A 21,176-nucleotide genomic window follows, 5' to 3' on the forward strand; every position below is an offset into this window, starting at 1 on the left:
TTGATTTTTCTCCTGAATGCAACAATGCTGTGTGGTTTTAATTTGTAGTATAAACAAACCTTTATCTCCCATAACCCCTCAGGATCTGGAGCAACAACAATAATCCCCTCCAGTCTTGCTGGCACTCTATCACAGCCCCCCTGTTGTGCCCAAAGAGCTTCACTTGAAATATACACAGGAAGACCAGCACCAGCTCTCTACCTGAACACCATCTGACTGGCACAGCTGGCTCTCAGGCTACAGAACACCCGTTCTCACATCCCAACACATTTAAAGGGATGTATCTGCTTTCAGAAGAGGTAGGCTGGACATCAGCCAAAACGCTCAGAGGTAAAAATTAAACAAATATTCTGAGGGTGCAACTCTACAACGTATTCCCGAAGAGACAAAAATAGTTGCCAAAAACAATATGTACACACTAACAAAATCAAAATTCACACTGGGAAAAATTGTGCTTATCTATTGACCACCTGCTGCTATTCTCTTAACTGTAATAAAAACAGTAAAACACTGCTACACACACTTCAAGCAAACATTACTGCACACATGTCAGAGACAAGACGTACCCACCATGGTAGATATGCACATAAACAAGACCGTATGCACATACAAAAAAGTACACGATGCACACGTACAGACAGCATAGGCGGCTCTTTGACAAACGTGGGCATCAGAATCTCATGTCTAATTCATCACGAACTTTAAAATGAGGAGGAAGAGTGAACAGTATGAAGAAGTACATATTCCAAGTTTTACTGATACTTATACTGTGAGTATTATTATAAATTGTACTGTATGAGCAAATAAACCAGTGAGTGTAAGCAGCATTATAACACTTTATTTTAAAAGGTCAGAAAGATTTTGCCTCATAGTATGCTGTAGCTTGTAATGGAAAAGCAAAGTTTAAGACTGTCAAATACTATAAGACTGTCATTTATTCATGCACATAAAATAAATGTGAGAGAAAACATGACATTTGCAAAATGATGACAAAAGAAGCAACGAGCTAAGAAATGCTATGACTAGTTATAAAATTGGAAGAGGAGATTGCAAAACTAATAAAGAAAACACAGAAGGCTCTTTTTTTTTCACACTTATCAAACACCAGCATGCTTCAGGGCGGAAAGGCCCATAATTGACTACTCTCTCATTAGTGAATTAATTTGTCCCCTGTTCCTGTGGAGGAAAGAGCATGACTTTATGGCCTTGTGTATGTGCATGTGTGTGTGTTTGTGTGAGTGTCCGTCTGTCTTCCCTCTTGAGAAATTCAATTTGTGGATGTCTCGTGTCAGTCACTTACTAATTTCGCTAAGCGCAGCGTCAGTAGTGAGAAACTACTCCCCGTAAAATAGGCTTTGGGTTCAGGAGGCTGCTTCTAAAAGCAGACGCTCGAAGGATAGGGGTGTAGAAGAGAGAAGAAGAGGGGAGGCAAAGGAAGGGGTCGACTCGGTTAAAGAGGATAAGACGGATGAGAGGAGAGAAGAGAGGACGAGGGCCAAAAAAAGAAGAGAAGATAAACTGAGAAATTGGAGAGAGCGAAATAAATGAGAAAACAGAGGAGAAGAAAAGAATTAAGAAAGAGGGCATAGTTGAGGATAGGATGACAGAGGCTAAGAGCCAAGTCTTTTCCTTCCTCCGACATCTAAAGTATAATATCCTGCAACTCTGTAACCTTGGGTTTAGCCAGTGCCATGAGAATTTTAATGCCACAGAATCAGAAAAGACAGGGCAATTATATCTAAAGCAACATCCGTGACTGGTCACTTTAGTGCCACTGAACTCAAAGAACACTGTTCTCAAGGAATACGTCATTTCAATTTGTCACAGTGAAATGTATTAGCTGCATAATTTGCATAGCCTTTAAACTCTTTGGGGATGGTACTTGAGCTGCGTAATGTCCCATCATAGTCATCAAAATACGTTAAACATAACCACTTATGCAAATTAGGTGATTTATTAAGTTAATTAATTAGCAAATATTTTTATGTCAGCATGCTTGTCTTCATATTACACATCGATGGTATCAATATTAATGCTATCTGAAAGCATTAAGGAGCCCTGTTATATATATATAAAAAAAGAATATTTATGCATTAATGATAAAATCTAACAGATCAACTGCTGTATTGGGGGAACCTGTAGCTTAAGTACTGTCACATCACTCAGACATGATCATCACTGGTTATATTTATTTTTATTCTTTGAGCGAGGCAGTGGAAGAGCTTTACCAGCCTCTGGCTAACTGTTTTCCATGTTTCATTTCCATGTTTCACATTTAATGAAGAAACTGTATTTGGCCTGGAGGACACTAAAAATATTCAAGTCCCACTGGTGATATTCTGTCCGCTTTAAAAGGTAAGATTCCTACTGCTTTACCCACATGGACACTCACTCACTTTGTGTTTGATTAAACACAGACTGATAATCAGCTCACATAATGCTTCTGTGTGTGTGTGTGTGTGTGCAGGCGCACATTTTGAATGCCTTAATAGGAAAAATGACCCCTTACCCAGCTCCACTGATCCTCTCTCACTTTAATCATACTATATTATACTTTCAGGGTCTGGTGAAACTCTGGGCTTCAGACTTTGTGTAAGTGTGTGTGGGTAATGTATATCCCTGCGTATGTGTGGCAGTGAAGCTTCAATATAATATTAATTAGTCCTAATTTGGTTTTATGTGGCAATTGGACATGGTTAATAAACATTAAGCCGCAGTGGAAACAGAACAGATAGTAAAACTCTCTCTGACATCCAAGCGAGGTTTCTACTGTACTGTGTGTAGTAGTACATGGGACGGCTACATTGGACCCAGCTTACTATCAGTTTTCATTTCTAAAATAAATTTTTCATGCAGAGCAAACACTATAATATGTTCACTACATGAACCACAATTAGATGACGAGAGAACAACTTCAAGCAAGATAGAAATGGCAGCAGACATATATCTATTGTTAAAATAAGTGTATTAAGAGCCATGTCATTTTGATCACGTGGTAGTAGTAGTATTACTTTATTTATGAAGTCTGGTTGAGTGTGTGGTCACTGATCAACAACTGTTACCAATGAAAACAAAGCAGATTGATGCCTTAAAGCAATGCGATTTGAAGCAGATGGCTACCTGGATGACTGAACCCACACAAATGACTCCCTGCAATTTTCTGGAGCCTTGTCCTGTATATAAAAGAACATGGACTGTTCATGATACTGAGGGGTTTCTGCTAATTGTGGCACACTGACAGAACTGTCTCAGTCACATAGAAAGTGCTGATGGAATAGTGTTAGAGAGCTTTATGGCTTTTAGACAGCTTAATGCGCCTGGCCTCTCTGACTCATCAAGCTGAGAGATCAGAGAGAGTAATTGAGGGCAAGCTGAAGGCTAAACTATCTTTTGTACACTCACTATATTATTCCGTTACCTCTGTGCTGGGATGGAAATTAGCCCCAGAATGTGAAGGGGTGGAGCGTTTTGAATACATTTTGTAGATATTCTGTCTGAGTTGTACGTTGAGTGTGTTCCTGTGTGTACGTGTGCTCAGGAGTTTCAGAGCATGTGGTCACAATTGCCCACAACCTCATACTAACCCACATATGCACGGATGCAGATGGCTTGAGGCCTTCATTGTAAATCTGTGATAATGGGGAGGCAAGGCACGGAGTAACAGAAAATAAAATCAGGTCATGAAATTGGAGGACTGATCAGTATGCTGTATAAATCTAAAGTTAATCCAAACCCAACTGTCAAAAAGCTAACGTAATTCTCGGGGCTGAAAATAACCTGCAACGGCATGCACACACCTTTCCCCTTGAAAAAGAAATCTCAAGTCTGAACTAAGAATGAACTGGTTGAAATTGTTTCATAAATGTCTTCCTCAAACCTCCCCCGCAGCCTGTGAAGTGGTGGCCTAAATATCACTTTGTACTCCTTACCATAGTAATAATCAGCAGTTTTGAGTCCCCTGCAACTTGTGTTTACCACCAGGCTCCCTGCTCCTCAGCATTCATTATGTCATGTGAAACTAACGAGTAAAACCACAGTCACAGTGACTGCCAATTCAGCCCACACACTACCTTGGCAGCTTTTATTTGTCTTCTCTTCAGTTTCACTCTTCCTTTCTCTAACTTTCTCTAGTCTGACTCCTGTGCCCTCTTCAATGGGTAAAGACATTACATAGATCCTCTCCTCTCAGCCACTATTGATTCCCAACTCAGCTTACCAAAATCAATAAATCACCAATTGGATCAAAATGGAGGGGGAGAAGGAAGAGGAGAGAATATAAGAGAGAAACTAGACAAGACGGACAAAGAAGAAAAATACAGAGAAAGTTGGGGTGAAAGAGAGATAAGAGATAATAAAAGTTAAAGTGTTAATATTGAGTGATTATTCTGTAACACTCAAGATTAAAGAATCCAAGAAAACCCCAGAAAAAAACCTTGAAGTGAAGGGAGAGCTAAAACATCCGTAAAAAAAGTAAATGTAATGCTTCTTGAGTGAAACACAATTAGCATATCAAGGCCTCACAAGCTTAGATTTCATAAATAAAAAGTACAGAGTCATCATGGGCTTAAGGGGGATTCACTCAAAAGCAGCGAGGAGTAAATGAAGATGGACACCAGAATAAAAGAATCTGGATGTGTGTGTGAGGTGCTCTGATCCTTATTGACTGGCCTGGGGAAATGGTTTTGCTTGATGGAGGAGATTGTGCGCTGATAGAGAGAGAGGAACAGAGGCCTGATGGAGCTATCAGAGCCAAGACTATCTCTCACAGTTACTGTAATTTCATACAGGTGCCCAACACACACACACGCACGCAGACATGCACACACACACACACACACACACACAAAAAGACACACATGCACACTTAGATACGGACCATCTTCCAACAGACGGACAGCGGTGTCTGGCATCATTAACCTGGCGTCTTTCTAATTCAGACAGATTGTGGTTGCTGCTTGTGTATGTGTGTGTGTGTGTGTTAGTATTGTGTATATCTGGTGGTCTAGTTGTGTCCATGCTCTTGCTAAGTGAGCAACTTCCTGAACTCTGGCCACTGGGATATAGATTTCTAGCGAGATAAATGATTTGCAGACATATTTAGCCCGCAAACACACACACAGATAAGACTTCCGTTGGCACAGTTCATATAAGAAGTTTCGCTGAGCCCTGTTTCACTGTCGACTAACACCAACAAATTTCTTTACAAAACTTTTCTATACAAACTGACCAAAATAAAGTACTTCAAAGTAAAAACAGATTCATTAACATGTCTTTTAAAAGGTTTCTGTGTGTCCTGGGCTCATTTTGAAGAGGGTATGCAATCAAAAAGTAATGTTAGTTATTTAAGACAGCAACCCAAAACTTAAGATGCATGACAATATTTCATAAAATTTATGAAACAAGTGGTCAAGATCAAACGAAACACAACCTGGATGTAAACAAATGTAAACTGGATGCTATTTTCTGGCACCATCCCATTTTTCAGAACATTCTTACCTCCGTAGTGAACATCTGATGCTCCGATGCCTCCCTGATGGGCACTGGAGAGGAATGTAATGGGATGGCGATGAATGGGGGTAGATGTGAGGGTTGTGTTGTTTTTTGTGAGATCTGTGGCAATGGTGTTGGGGTGACCCTTACCTCCTAAGTGATAGGTTCCTCCTGTGGTGATGGTGAGAGGTGAGGTGGAGCGCACAGCAGATGCCTCCTCGCCATCTATTGTCAACATGGCAAAGTTCTCCTTGGCGACCCAACGTATTGCGTGCCATTGGCCGTCGTTAAGGCCTGAACCTGGAGGAGGGCAGAGATAAAAATGTCTTCAGAAAACGCACACTGCAAAAGTGTCTTTGTGCAAGTGGAAATTATAAACATCATGTTCTTTAAGTATAAAAACAGGAGAATTTCCCGATGCGGCTCCCATAATTTGAAATGCATGATTCCTGCAAAAATAATCCAGATCCAAGTCTTAAAACTGCAGCACCACAGTATTTCATTCATTTGTGAACTTTAAATTGAAAAAAAAATGCAAACAGGTCCAACCCACATCGTGTTTTGACTGTAGCTGCTGACGTTAGTTGTAGCTTACTGTAATTGCAAATTTTCAAGACTGGCTCCTTTTACTATGTCAAAGTTTTTACTTTGTTCTAAGAGAATATAGGAGAATGTCAAGACAACTGGGTGACTCATCATGGGTGAGAGGTATGTGTGTGGGTGGCGAGATAGAATGTCTGTCTGTGATGCGTGGCTATCTCTGTTTACCTTCTACTTTGTCAAACAGCAGTTTTTTCACCACAATCATTGAACCCCTGTGTTTTTCCCGTCTTATGCGTCCATCTAAGCTGCCTGGTGAATCTGGCTTCAGACAGAGTTAAGACATGCTCAGCAGAGGATCGTATTCCCGCCTCTACCACATTTATTTCCTCACTTTGACATGCATTCTCATATGTATGCCAATGCCCCCCTATTCTTCTTCCTTTCTCTTTTGTTCTCTCACTCTGTCTTTCTCTCTTAACCTCTCCCAGCCGAGCGCAGCTTCCAGTCTCAAGGCCCCTGTGTCTCAACTCCATTAAGTCTCAGAGAACCCTGTTTGCGTCTGAGTGCCAGAGTGCATGTGTGTGCTCTCTATCTGTGCATGCAAGCTTTGAGCACTCTGTGCAAGTGTGTATAAGTCTGTAATGTGTTGCGTTGTCTGCATATGTCAAAGTAGTGAGAGTGTGTGTGTTCGTGCATGCAAGTTTTGTGCTCTCCTTTTCTCTCTCTTCCCTTGTAGCTGTGCTCCATTAAATATGAGTGATGTTTTGGAAAGGGACATTACTACTGGAGCCGAGAGAGAAGCCAGCTCACTCTCATCACCCTCTCCTCTATACATCACCTCTTACTGACACCAATCTCTATTCATCCTTCCTTCCCTGCCTCCCTCTCTGTCCCTGATTTTTTTTTTCTTTCTTTCTTTGTCTTTATTTCCTGTCCTGTATTTCTGCATTTCCCGTTCCTCTTTTTGTTCTGTCTGTCTTCATACTCCTCTCCTCTTGTGGCCATCTGCTGCATTGTCCGTATTTTTCAATTCGGCTCAGCTCACTGCTTCACTGACTGTAATTCATCGATAGTGAGGACACTGTAGCGAAGTTCAAGGTACGGTCACGTGCAAATCAGTCTCAGCAGAGTGCGTATCCCCATGGATCTGCATGCAAGTCAATACACATGTACCTTAGCACGCTGCATGTGTCAATACATTTGACCCATGTGTGTAAGAGAGTGTGCAAGCGCCTGTTAGCGCATTTGCTTTGTACGTTTTTGTGTGTCTTCACCGTCTACAAGGCACACTTTATGCACAGTTTATTCCTTCCCAGAATGCACTTGGAGACCCTGGCTTTCATGTCGGTAGGGGGTCTACACTAATTAATCTCCATCAGCATGGTGGCCATGTGTATGTGTGTGTGAATGTATGTGTGTGCCATCATGGCAGTGAACAAAGAAACTAAGAGCCAAGATGGCCACCTGCTGAGGGGTGTGACTGCTGTGGCCTTGTTCAGGGCAATGGTGGTTAAATACGCACGAACACACACACATGCAATACACACACAACAGTCAAATCATGAATATGATTATGTATACAGTTCTGCACTTGCTCTGTCAGAGTAAAATACATACATGTTTAATGCATTTTTGCTGTACTTGAGAAGTCATGAACTGAACAGTAATAATGACAGGAAATATGAGGATGGCGTCTGCTTTGTCTGAATGACCACAGAAAAGTCTGTTCTGGTAAAAAGCGACCTTGATGTGTTCCTTTACTCACAATCACGTTTCTGACTGTATGTTGGTTTGATGTAATCACTACCAATCACTCTCTGCTCCATGCCGTCCCTCTCCATAACCTCTTGAATGTAATGGAAAATAGATACTGTGTAACCTTGTGTCCCCTCATCTGTTTTACATCACCTGTAATAGCTTTGAATGATGAGCTTATCAGTGATAGCAGTGCTGAATCTTAACGCTCACTGCATCACAGACGCACCAAAACCGAATCTTGCAGACATTATATATGTCGTAGGCACTCTCTCTCTGTCACATACGCCAAACACACAGGCTCAAATCACGCACATGCCGGCTGTCTGCCACAGATAAAAAGAGCATAGATAATGAAGTAGAGTAGAAGAAGGAGGAAGAGAATTGTTCAGATTTGACTAGATAAGACTGTTTAATGGCTTGCTTTGGAGTTGCCATTCATATGAAGGGACCTGATAACAAGGTGGAAGGCTGACCGGTCACTTTGCTCTGTTTTTGTTTTGAATGAAATAAAAATTGGAAAGAAAAAAATTAACCAAACCGTGGCAAGAATGTCTTCCCAACTGAATAACCCATTGAAACAACTGAAAGGATGAGAATGATTTAGCATGAATAATGAAATGTGGACCTACAGTAATTATATCCTTTTAGAATAACATTTGACCCAGATATTCTTGTGACATTTTGGCACATCTAACTTGTTCCTTTCTGCAAGGAAAAACAACCTTTAAGGTCACATAAAACATTTGCTCACAGTTCCTTCCAAGGCTTTCTTTTCTAAAAACACACTGTCATCTAATAGAGTACCATTTATTATTTACGTCAGCAGAGGCATAAGTTCAATCTGTTACATTTGGAAGCCTTGCCAGGGCTTTTCTGTTAATTCAGATAATACACACATATTAAAGGTGAGTGTGCAGCTACTGACCATCTGCATAAACAAGATAAGTGATGACGTTTATGAGAAAAACACTACTTATGTCAAATATAAGTAATAATAGAATGTAATAAACACATACAAAACACACATTCCATAGATTATTGTGGGTGCTTTATCCTTTTAAGTCAATTTATGTTGTGTTGGTCAATTTGAAAAGAACAAAAATGTATAAAAGGTAAATCAGTATTGTTTAAACAGCTGTGGACCTTCCTAAATATGGTCAAGGACGGCTTTCTTGTGCCAACCCTACACAAGAGTTATCTAAAAACTAAAAAAATCATACTCCTTTATTAGAGGTCTTTCCAGAGGGGTGAGTTTTTACAATGAGGGGTACTCTGCTGCTGGTGTTGCTGTTCCTTCTGTCTGGGACATGGGCTCAAGGGGAGAGCGGAGGAGCTGACCAAGGTTTACATCTCAGACACAATAACACACCAGAAATGTATTTTTATGAAGATGTCGTGGAATACTACTTTGGACAGCCTTACTTAAAAGAACGTCATCTTCAGACTCTATGGTATTTCAGTGATGAGCTCCAGACTGACAGCCGCTGAAAACAATGTGACAGCAATTACAGCAGAGCTGGAAGCCACTAAGCCTGAACAGCAGCTGCAGAAGACAAAAAGGGTAGGAGGCTGAGAGACTGATATGGTATGTAATTACCAAAATCACAGATTTGGTAATTCTAGAAAATCTTGAAACTGCAGTTGAGAAATGATTGGCTTTCAGGTTTCTAGTACAAGCAGCAGAACTGGCAGCCCTGGTTTCCAGAGTAACAACCAGCGAGAAGGAGGTGCAGGAGCAGAAGACGGCGGGGACAGCTGTCAGGGAAGAGCTGGATGTTTCAAAGACTGAACTACAGCTCACCAAGAACAAATTGGAAGAGATGGAAAGAACAATTGCAGGTATTTTGATAAGAGACCAGAATACATGCATAGAGACTTTAACTGGAGAAAGCCTACTTTTAAACAATACAATTCTAAATATAGAGCTGGCTGTTTTATGGCTTTCCCTTGAAACTAAAAATGTATTTCTATCCTCTATTATTTGTCTCCTTAATCTTTTTGCTCTAATTCTCTTAGTTAAATGACACACTCCGAAGCTGAATTTCTCTGCTGATTTGACCACTTCAGGAAAAATTGGACCATTCAATACTGAAACTCGTCTATAGTAAAGTCTTCACAAATGTTGGTGGGGCTTCCAACCCAACTACAGCTATGCATTACCACAAGCATCTTAATACTTCCTAAGAGACAGACAAAGCTGACCTCTCTGATTCTCTGCTGTTGCAGGCGCCTTCACAGCACCTGTTTAAGGGGTCTACTATGTCAGACTTAATGCCTTTCACAACAAGAACAGAGAATGGATGGCAGTATATTTATACCAAGAAGTTTGCATAATTCGGAGGTAGCTAATGGTCATGCTTTCATTGCAAATGCATTAATTCTGCAGCTGGAACAGGGAAGTGTGGTCTATTTGCATCTCCAGTAAAACTGTCTATGATAATCCTAACCCCTGGAACACCTTCAGTGGTTTCTTGCTGTTTATTAAACTAAATGACATTCATACTTTGTAAATATTGCCCTTGGTTACCTTAACTAATTTATATACACAGAATAAAGATGACTCTTGTATGCTACAATCACTGCTTAAATTAACTAATGTGCATGGTCACCAACAGCGACTAAAGCTTGGCTGCTTTGTTCAGCACTGAAATATCAGATGTAAAGGCTGTATGGAAACGTGTATAACTATAAAGATTAACAATGAGCATTATGATGTGAAAATGTCCTAAAATGATGAAAACTCAAATGAACATACATTTGGAGTGCAGTGTCATAGGAATATTCCTAAAAAACCCTCCACTGAGAGGTAGTGTTTCATTTGGGTTTTTTAGGCTCATAATATTTTGCTGTACATAGTCTATGACCTTAATCCAAATAACCTAATTAATTTTGGTTGTTTGCACAAAATATGTCTTAATTGCAATATTCTAAAAAACTAAATTAACATCAAGCATTAGCGTGCATGTTGGCTGTATCTCACACTATCCTCTATAATCAGGACACTGCAACTGACAGCATATTTATTTTTATTTGTGATTCCCCATTTCATTTTTGATGATACTCATTTCAAATAAACAACAAGAGAAAGTTAGCATTCAAGAACCACAATAAAACTACATGTACAAACGGATAGAAGTGATTTTCCTTGCAAACTGTGTACCAATACAGTCAATACAGTACACAGGACAATTAACTTGAACTACTCACTGGTGTATTGGAGACAGAATGGAATGAGAAATGTTGGCAAGATTAATAATGCAAAAAGCTATGAAATTCACAGTAACATTATCACAACATCGAAGTCCACTTATTGTTTGTCTTCTAAATGTGATTTTCTGGGACTTCAGAGCCCCAGAGCTTCCATCAGCACATGAAACTTTAGCGCCTCTCATAATTGGCTCACTGTCACAAATAGACACACAGTAACTGTATCTAACTGTGAACCTGCTGGGGATCCAACAATCTTTCAGAGACCTTCTTGAGCACTAGAGGTTTTCCGTTGCTCACACCATTACTTTCACCGTTGCCGTTGTGTCAGGTTGAGACACATGCTCAGGTAGAAAATAGACGTTTCAAAGAAACTCTAATAAAGCATAAAGGGTTTGAGCCAATGCACAAACAGACAACTGGGCGGACCAGTGCTGCTACCCCCGACATGTGGGCTGAGCTGAAGGAGTGGAGAAACATGGTAATAGAACTGAGGGTGGAGCTCACTGTCACCAAGCCTGAAGTTCAATGCCATAGTGACAAAGTGGATGATGTGTAGAGTGAGAACACAGGCAAATAAAATGTTACATCTAATGATAGAGCTGGCTTTCCACAGTGTTTTGTTCATTTAGAAAATACATCTATGTCATGGTGGGTGGCTGTTCTTTACATTTAACATGTTTCATTGAGTGACTCAACTCATACAGTGACAGGTTTAAGTAGCTGGGTACATGCAAAGTCAGACCTTGTTAAGCTGTGCTTTAACTCTGAATACTGGTAAACGGATGGCTTTAATCTTTTTTCTCATTATCACTGTGAAAGCACTAGACCCAAGGATATTTTAGCGAAGTAGTTTGCATCAGTAAGTAAGTATTTAACTTCTGATTGGCTAGAGCAAGACATGGGGAGGGAAAGTATGTTTTCAATATTATTATTATCATCAATATCATCATCACCATTTTTGTCAGCCTGAGACAGCAAATAGAACCCATTTCCAAGAACTGGGTCATTTTTCCATTAATTTATAGCTATTTGTTACTCATCATTTCTAACTTGAGGTCATGGACATTGAGCACATTGCTTGAAATGTATCCTTAATACAGGGTGTCAGGGCCCAGAGAGGATCAGTGGTATTATGAAGTTAGAAAGCCAACACCCCAGATTCAAGACTATCTTGCTCCCAACCAACCAAGACCAAGTGATATCTTGTTTGTTTCAAAGAGGTGTTTGTGTGTATGTGTGTTTATCTGTCTATGCCTAAGTGTGCAGGTATTGTATTTCTATTGATTTCAGCTATATTTGCCATGGAGACCAATGATGGATAACAGACACTAGCATCAGACTGATCCAATTTTGAGAGTGAGGGAGAGCTATAGAAAGCTTGAATAAACACATTTAAAAACATTTTTTTCTCCCCAAAACAAAACTAGAAATAATAATTCAGGATGACATGCCAGCATCAACAGTACACAAGGGAAAAGCTGAGAAAGAGGGGAAAAACTTAAATGGAGGGTAGATCAAATTGAGTTTGTAAGTTTTTGTAAGTCCATCATTATAGTATATCTTATTAATATCTAATCTGTATTAACGGAGAACTGTAAAACCAAGAGTGGGAGACAAAGATGTGTTTTACAGGATTGTAACCAAAGTGAAATGGTCACTACTAAATACATCATGAAACAGTAACATGGGCTCAATTAATGATGAGTCCCCTTGATGAAATGGAAAATAGGGGTGGGAGTTATTATAGTAGATAGGAGGTGGCCAGGTGCATACTAATTAAATTCTCAGAGGTAGAAGCTGATTACATAGATATCAGAAAGTAATATACAACAATTATCATATTATCACATTACTCACGGGGAAGAAACATTATTCATGGCTGTTCCTGAATGTTTTTTTTTCTTTGTCTCGTCTCCCTGGGGAATGTGTTGGGAATATCACACAGCGCAACAAAACCTTGCAAGACTGTTGTGGTGTGTGGATATTATTTCTGTAACATTATCATTCTGCTTATTTTCCTCTTTCCTCCCAACCTCTCTCCTCCTTACTGCTCCTCGTTTCCACTCTCCTCTCCCTATCGTTTTTCTCCTCTGCTCTCGTTTCCCACCTGTTTCTATTACATATTGATCCTGTATGTACAGTATAAATGAATTTTGTCAGCTATGAATTTATGGGGCCCTCTGGCATTCATGAATTTATCCTCCCCTATCTCCTCCACTCCTAAATATTCGGTCCTCCAAGGTAGTTTGAAGAGCTTTGCACGTCTTCACGGATGGCAATATGCCAGCCACACAAAGCCTGAGAATACAACATATTAAGCCTTGCCTGCACACACACACACACACACACACACACACACACACACACACAAATGCACATGGACACACACACATACTCGGGGGGGGGGTGAAACAATACAACATTATAATCGGGGGTGGCTGTCATATGTTATTTTCCCTCAAACGTGTGCCTAAGGCCTTTCCATTATTGTAATGCCTTATGCTTTCTATTCAGACTGTGCAAGTAACCCTGTGTGTATGCGACTGATAGTAATTCTGCATCTCAAAAAAACTGATGTTATTACTTCGAGCTGAGTTGATGGGTGTGAACGCATGCATGCAAGTACACACACACTCACACTCCCACAGTTTTAACATAGCAAAATATTAATGCTTTAGAGGTGGCTCAATCAAACAGTTTTGCTGCCTGTGGCGTTGTCCTATTCTGCAATGAGCCTTCCTCTCACTGAGAATGATTTTGAGGGATGACATTTCCCTTGAGGTATCAAATAGGCCGATTTATAGAAATAATGAAGAAAATAATTAATAAGTGCAAAATGGATGGAGAGCAAGAGAGCAAAGCAGATGACAGAGGCATTCTTGCATAACATATGCCTGTTTTATAAAACAGTTAGAAAGAGAAAAGTCTTTTCACTGTCAAAAAACACACAAGGAAGTGCAGATAGCTCTTGTTTTCTTCAGGCTTTAGTAACAACTTCAATTCATCAACCTTAATTATCACTACTTGGATGTTTTGTCCTCTTTGACAACCAAACTGTAGTACAAAAACATATTTCCTCACTTTGTTGCATGAGAACCCCTGTCACCTCTGTCTCTGCAAGAGCACTGGAAACTGGAGAATTGTTTCCATGGAAACAATGCTGGTGCCCAATTATTCGATAATTAATCAAGAGGATGATCAGACGATAGCATCTTCAACCCACATACTCAAAGACAAATACCAGCACTCACCAGCTATTTGTATCAGGCACAAAAGGAGCCTTTTTACATTGACTTTGGTTTATTGGATCATTTCATGGTAGGTAATGTAGAAAAAAAGGAGTTTGAGGCCCTGCTGTAGGGCCATCAAGGCAACATCTCCCAGCCCCACTCTAATAAAGGTGTTGTATACTGTAATTCTAACAAATGACTGATGAGAGCAAAAGAGAAGTGAAGAGAGTTGGAGAGTTAATGAGTAAGTAAAAGGAAAGTGATGGGAAAATTAGATCAGAGTCCCTGCAGGGATCACAACTAAGTACTCTCTATTAACGCACGCACGCACACACACACACACACACACACTGTTAAGGAGACACCTAGTGTCAAATCTAGAGTGTTCTCTCAAAGGCCTCATCTTCCCTTCAGTTTCATCCTCTATCTCTCTGCTTGAGAGGAGGAAGTGGATGAAACGACAGAAGTTTTCTCAAAGGACAGGACAGCATGTTTTCCGCAGGTCACAAACAGCCTTGGGGCAAGTTCTTACTCTCACATACACACACACATATCTGTAGACACAAACACACATTTTTAATGTGTGTACGCATAGGGGGATTATTTTTTGTGTGTTGCTAGCAGCAGGTGAGATCTACTGTACCTGTCACTCTGTCTCCAATAAGGGAAAAAAAATTAACTTTAATGACCTGGGACCCACTGTGAAGAGAACAAGGCTATGAAGAGATATTCAGATGACTGGATGCTATCAGAGACATGAAGCTTTAATTCACCACCTCCCTTTGGAAATTACATGCTGGTACTTTGAGGCAAGTAATGCTCATAATACAGTCATGCATAAAAAAAGGTTGATGAATTCCTTTGGTCAAACACATGTTTTAACACTTAAAAATAACAGACAGCCAAAAAAAAACACCCTGCTACCTGCATTAAACAATTTTTGCTAGCAGAAAGTAAACTCCAGAACAAACTATATATGAGACTGGATATATTCTGCTGGACAATGTGTTAGCAAACAACAGCATTAGCATTACTGACACACCCAGAGCAGAATCAGAGCGACATGGGCATCCTGTAAGAGTCTTATAACTCACCACCTGAGAAATGTCCAACATTAATTAGCATTTTTGCCTTTGTTTGATCCACCAACTCCTGAGAAAAACAAATATGTGGGTCTCATCGGCTTCTTAGATGTTTGTCTCTAAATTAGGCTCTCAGTAATTCCATCATTCCGTCATTTTTTACAAAACAGTGAAGCAAAAATTAAATGAAAGCTGCAAACTAGGGTGCTCATTCTTAGAGGCAAAAATAGCACGAGCAACTCCTTCGCTTGACAGTCATTTGATCCAATGTAAAGACAAAAATGGTTAATAAAGCTTTAAACAGTACAACAATTACGGAGGGTCAAAATGGTGTTTGTAAAAGATATTCATGGTTCTGTCTTTAATGTATCCATCTTTAGCTAATATGGTTTATATTTAGACATGGTGGCAAATTGTTTAAACACTTGGCTCACCTGTTTTCACATCACAGTCACAGCTGTGGTACATTTCAGGTGCTGGTGGTGTGAGAGTTGCTGTACAACTGTACATCTAATTATGTGGTTTCTTGAATAGTTTCTTTGAAGACTCTTCCCATTGCAGATAACAGCGCAGACAAAAATCAAAGACTAATTTATCATTGACACGACGTGTGCCTCTTGTAGAGGTCTCCTGAGTGGCTGATGCCCCAGTGTGCTCAGAAGAAATATATGTTCATGGTACACATGATGCACATGGCCTAGTTCAGATCAAGTAAAGAGGCACTAAATTAATGTATTTATTTTTTGACACATTTGACACATGTTCAATGCCAAAGATGTTGCATTATATTAAAAATCTTATTTCTCCCTTTCTTTGTATTGTGTAGCCCCTTGGTGTCTTCTATGGAAAAACTTTTTATTTTTCAGTGATTTATTATTTAATAATAACGGTGATACCACTTTCTATATACGATAAATGTCTGTATGTCAGGCTTAGCTAAATGGGTTAAAAGTCGCAAATGAAAAAAATCAGTGAGTAAGTCTGTATGGTTTTACCTTTCAGCAGACGCCTGATTATATGTCTGAAGAAGCTGTTGCTAAACAGCTTCATAAACAATCTATCCCCACTGGGAAAAGAAAAATGGAGCGTAGTCTCCGTAGGAACCTCTCTTTCTCTCTCTCACTCCCTCTCCTTCTCAGTGTGTGCGCATCTGCACGTCTCTCCCCAGTATATTTGCCATTAAAAGGGACTAAGCATTTCATTACAAGTCTACTGAGCTCCCACTGCGTCATTGAAGCCAGAAGCAAGTGTGGCTTTCTTTCTTAGAGATACTAATAACAGAATCAAAGGAGGGAGCTTGTGTTTGAGTGTGCGAGTCTGTGTTTGTGTGTCTGTATATTCTAGTAATACTGATGTAATCGCAGGCTCAAGCCCAATTAGCCTAGAGGGTAACTCTGTAATAATCCCTACCCCTGGGCATAATGGCCTATTAAAGCAGCAGTGGACAGAATAAATGAGTGTGGCTAAGGAAATAAAAAGAAAGGGAGGGTAAGTGAGGTGGTAGAATAGGAGGGAGAGAAATGGAACAAAAGGGCCATAGAAGACAGACCCTTTAAAAACTAAGTTTCATTTCAATCCTATTTTAACCTTAATGATGAATGTGTTACAAATTTTAGCTTCGTTTACAGCAGTTGAACTAAACATGTCATTGCACTAGGGCCAGACTCATACTACAGTTTCACGTCTTTAAATATGTTGATTTAAAAGTTATCATAAACATTTTTTGTTAGAATTGTCTATTTGTTTACTTTCTTGACTGCAGAAAAATAGGATTTCATAGCTACTACTTCAAGGCATCCTTTATGTGTTATATTTGTTGGAAACCCTCCTCTATCATTGGACTGCTTATTAGTGTTGTTGGGCTCAAGACCACATAAATCAAGACCATGTCAAGATGTCAGGGAGTCTTTGGAGAGGTGAGATATAACCCAAAGCAAGAGGAACATCTTAGTTGAGACTATGACCATAATTGTTTTGATGGAATAATGCAGCTACTGTGCTAATGTTGTAAAGACAGCATTGTGGAATTATTTCAAAGTATAAGCAAAATAGAAATAGATGTATAATCCATGTTGTTATTCTGTATCGCAAAAGATCCTTACATGTTATAAATATATTTGACTGACTTTGGAAAGGTTGGAAACTGGTTATATTAAGGTAGAGTCATAAGTAGAATAGAGGGTAAAATTAAGTCCAGAACAAAACAGTCAAGTCACAGTAAGTCAAACTTTCAGCCAACAGTAAATGCACCTACCGTATGCATCACTTATTCAGCAAGTTTACAAATGTGGACATTGTCTTAAACTGTACCAAACACTCGAAACACCAGGAAGATATATGATATGCAGATTTATGCAAGAAGTCAGTTTAGCTGCCGTTCAAAAATTCCTACATTGCTCTTTATTCAATCCTAAACCAAATGTTGTTAGTGTGCATGACAGCGACAGCTTCACGTTTAAATTGTGTGGTGTGTGTAGGTGCGTCTGTGGACAATCTCACCTGACAATAAGTCTACCCGGTAGTTGCTGGTTGCCTTTGTCACGTTGATATGAACTACAACCTTGCTGTCCTCAAGGGAGATCTCCAGCGTGCCATCGTCAAGATTACTGAAGAGGAGGAGCCCATCGGGGTTCCACGTACGAAACTGGAAGCTCACAGATATTGTGTTGTGATTGGCTCGACCTGGCAGCTGCAGAAAGCTGGTGGCATTGAAAAAGACTGGGAAAGTGTGGGTCTCCACACAGGAGAAGGACAGGTTGCGCTGTTGAGACACATATTTAGAGAGAGGGAGAGACAAAGAGAGATGATAGGAAGTTCAATTCCATTGTTCTTCAATGAGAAAAATCAAAAACAAAGCTAATCCCTCGAATATGGGCTTGTATGTGAGAGGTGTTTGAACGCTTTACATGCCCCAACACTATCATGTATTTATACACCAGGCTTTGAATCTAGCCTCTGCATGTTTACCTTCAGATGTTCCTCACTAAAGCTAGATTCAAAGACTGATGTTGCTTGTACACATTATAAAAATGGCTCTTTTTGGCTCACCCTGTCTTTGAAGCCAGTGTTGAACAGTGACCTGGGTAATGTTTATGTGCTGGAGGAAAACAAACACTACTGTGGAATTTAGGCACTAATTACCATTGAGCTTCTCCAACCTTGTGCTCTCAATCAAATCATTAGCAAACACACAGTATTGAGCTGCCTTACCAACTATAAATGATTCCTGATTGCCTCTGCCTGTGAGTGTATGTGTTTGTTTCTAAAATTTGAGAGCAGATCTGTTTTGATTAGAAATGAATGGCTGTGTGAGTCATCAGTGAAATTAGAGGTGCAACTTTAACGAACTTGATTAGTGCCTCCATTTGTTTAGTCAGTTCGTCAGAGATCGAAGAAGATACACTGGCTGTCCACTGTTGAGGAAGAAACAGGAGATGGGGAGAAACTACAGCTCTGAGACTTTACAGTCTATCAAAGGCTGTTCAGAAACTAATTTTAAGGATGGCAAAACACTTAAAGTGCTGAAGTTACATTCAGCAATCATCCAGAGTATTGTGCATTTGATGAGGAGAAGCAAGGCATTTAATATGTTTCTCATTCTGTTGAGATAGTTGGAAAACAAAATTGTCCCATGGTAGTTGCAGTGAAGTTCTGTCTTTATAGATTGCAGTGAAATGGTGGCCATGATATCAAGAGGGAGCACAAAGACAGGAGGTAAACACATGGAGAGGCCACTGATGGGTCAGTTGTATCTGATTAATTATGAATCTGTTAAAGTATTTTGGTACGGTGAATAATTTGCCCCCTCACTCAGGTCACATACAGAGTTAGTGTGACAATAATGAGCATGTTCAGTATTCAGCTGCCTTTATAAGCATGTCATTTTAAGCTCTTTAGAATGACGTGCTTGCAACTGAGTTGTGTTGTATTATATATATATATATATATATGTGTGTATGTGTGTGTGTGTATGTATATGAGAGTGTCTGTGTGTGTGTGCATGCACATTTCCCTTACAAAGCTGGAGGTGTCTAGCTTCTTTCGGCGAGCCAGGTCTGTAATGTTGTCTCCATTGTAGTTGATGCTCTCCATGCAGCCTTTAAAGTTCTTTCTCCCTCCTCCTACTGGCTTCCCACTGTATGGCATCCCCCCAAAACTCAACTAAAGAAGAACAGAGGGCAAAGAGGTACAAAGAGATGGATAGTGGGAGAATATACAGATTAGGACTTCACTTCTCCCACTATTGCTAGAACATTGCAAAAACATGAAATTAAATTGTTCTATTCTGGCATCATTGTTCAGCCATTCCCTGCACAAGGAATTACCATAGCAATATACAAATGTCTAAGGAGAGAAATTGCAACAAATCCTAAAATAGATTTCATGGTTTCATGCCATAGAAATCATGCACTGTTTATGTTTATACAGACAGTGTTACAATTGGGGAGTAAAAGACACATACTTTCCTTTTGTGAACACCACCAAAAAAGTGTCAAATGGACTTGAAATATCATGATAGTCACAAATAGATCTGGTAATCTGTAAACTGTGTTAAAAGACATGTTTTATATGCTTTGCTGGTAAGGTTTTGGATAATGCTGGCGTTGTGTGTGTGTGTAGAGGAATGACCAAGAAGTACATGAAGCTCTACTATGAAGTGAACCCAACCCACTGATGACAACAAAATAAGAACATAAGGGCAATTTGAAAAAGACAAAATCTACATGGATACTGAACATTTTTTGAAAATACAGTCGCAATAAAATATTCTTATGACACATATTGTAGCACCACCTTTAGGCCAGTTGTGTGAATGAATGCAAAGATGGAGGTACAATGTCTGATCCAGTCACTTCTCTGATTTTATATATAGTACAGGTTAAACCCAAGGTATTTGGTCTGCGTTACAAGGACAATACTGACAAATCTAATAGCACATCATTTTTAACCAAATACCTTGATAACACTATACTATTGACATATAAATTATATATATATATTCATATAATATGACTGCTGGAGCAATGGGAGGAAGCATTAAAGGAAGACGAGAAACGGTTTGTGGTGAACAGATGCCATGAGACGAGAACTGAGGCGAGGACATGGAGGCTAATAAACAGGCATCTGGTGGGAAGCGCTGAAGGACACAGAACTGATGAAAATGTAAACTGCGTTTCATATTTTTCTACAGTTGTACATGTGTTTTTTTTTTTCCTCAGACATAGCTCTGAGGGAAGCCAAGATGATGGAGTGTGGTGTGCAATTACCAGTCGATATGTGTCTGTGTGTGTGTGTTTGTATGTGTCTGTGGTGACGCTCCAGTAGTCTTAGTAATTACTGCCAAGAGTAGACACAAATGCACCCGGATATTTAGTCTACAGGCTTAAATGGGAGCAGAAAATGTACAGATGTGCACTCGCATACACAAAAACACACACAAGATGGACTGTGTGGACTAGATTGAGTACTTTGGTACACTTTAAGTAAAAGCTGGTCACAATTTTGTAATCTGTTGAGAGACTCAGTCAGGCAATAACACTGCCAGGATCCATTCAGGGTTCACCACAGACACCACACACACACAAAACCTACTTATTCACCATGTTGTATAGATTTCCCTGAAGACCCCTTAATTCAACAGCTTCAGTTTAATTGGACTGTGGTTTGTCCTGTCCCATTTCTTAATTTCAGTCTCCTACTTAACACTGGAACAGATCAGCCATATCAGCAATACCTACTAAAGGTCACACACACTAACACACAAACATGTCAATACACACACATGCATACACCCTTATATGGATTCACTGTATACAGCTGCACATGCATGCACACACTCACATTACACACAAGTGCATTTCAT

The 21,176-nt window shown here is 39.8% G+C and overlaps 1 protein-coding gene across 1 annotated transcript in view; it reads right to left on the minus strand.

The window, feature by feature from the left end:
• Positions 1-21,176, minus strand: part of cntnap2a (contactin associated protein 2a) — a 272,982-nt gene that overhangs the window by 99,676 nt on the left and 152,130 nt on the right. Inside the window, exons 8-10 of the mRNA XM_070928498.1 lie at positions 19,331-19,474; positions 17,813-18,074; positions 5,641-5,790 (exon numbers count right to left, since the gene is read on the minus strand). Of these exons, the coding sequence (XP_070784599.1) occupies positions 5,641-5,790; positions 17,813-18,074; positions 19,331-19,474 (556 nt within the window). The remainder of the gene's footprint in view (positions 1-5,640; positions 5,791-17,812; positions 18,075-19,330; positions 19,475-21,176) is intronic.

Source organism: Enoplosus armatus, chromosome 21 (genome assembly GCF_043641665.1).
Source record: "Enoplosus armatus isolate fEnoArm2 chromosome 21, fEnoArm2.hap1, whole genome shotgun sequence".
NCBI lineage: Eukaryota > Metazoa > Chordata > Actinopteri > Centrarchiformes > Enoplosidae > Enoplosus > Enoplosus armatus.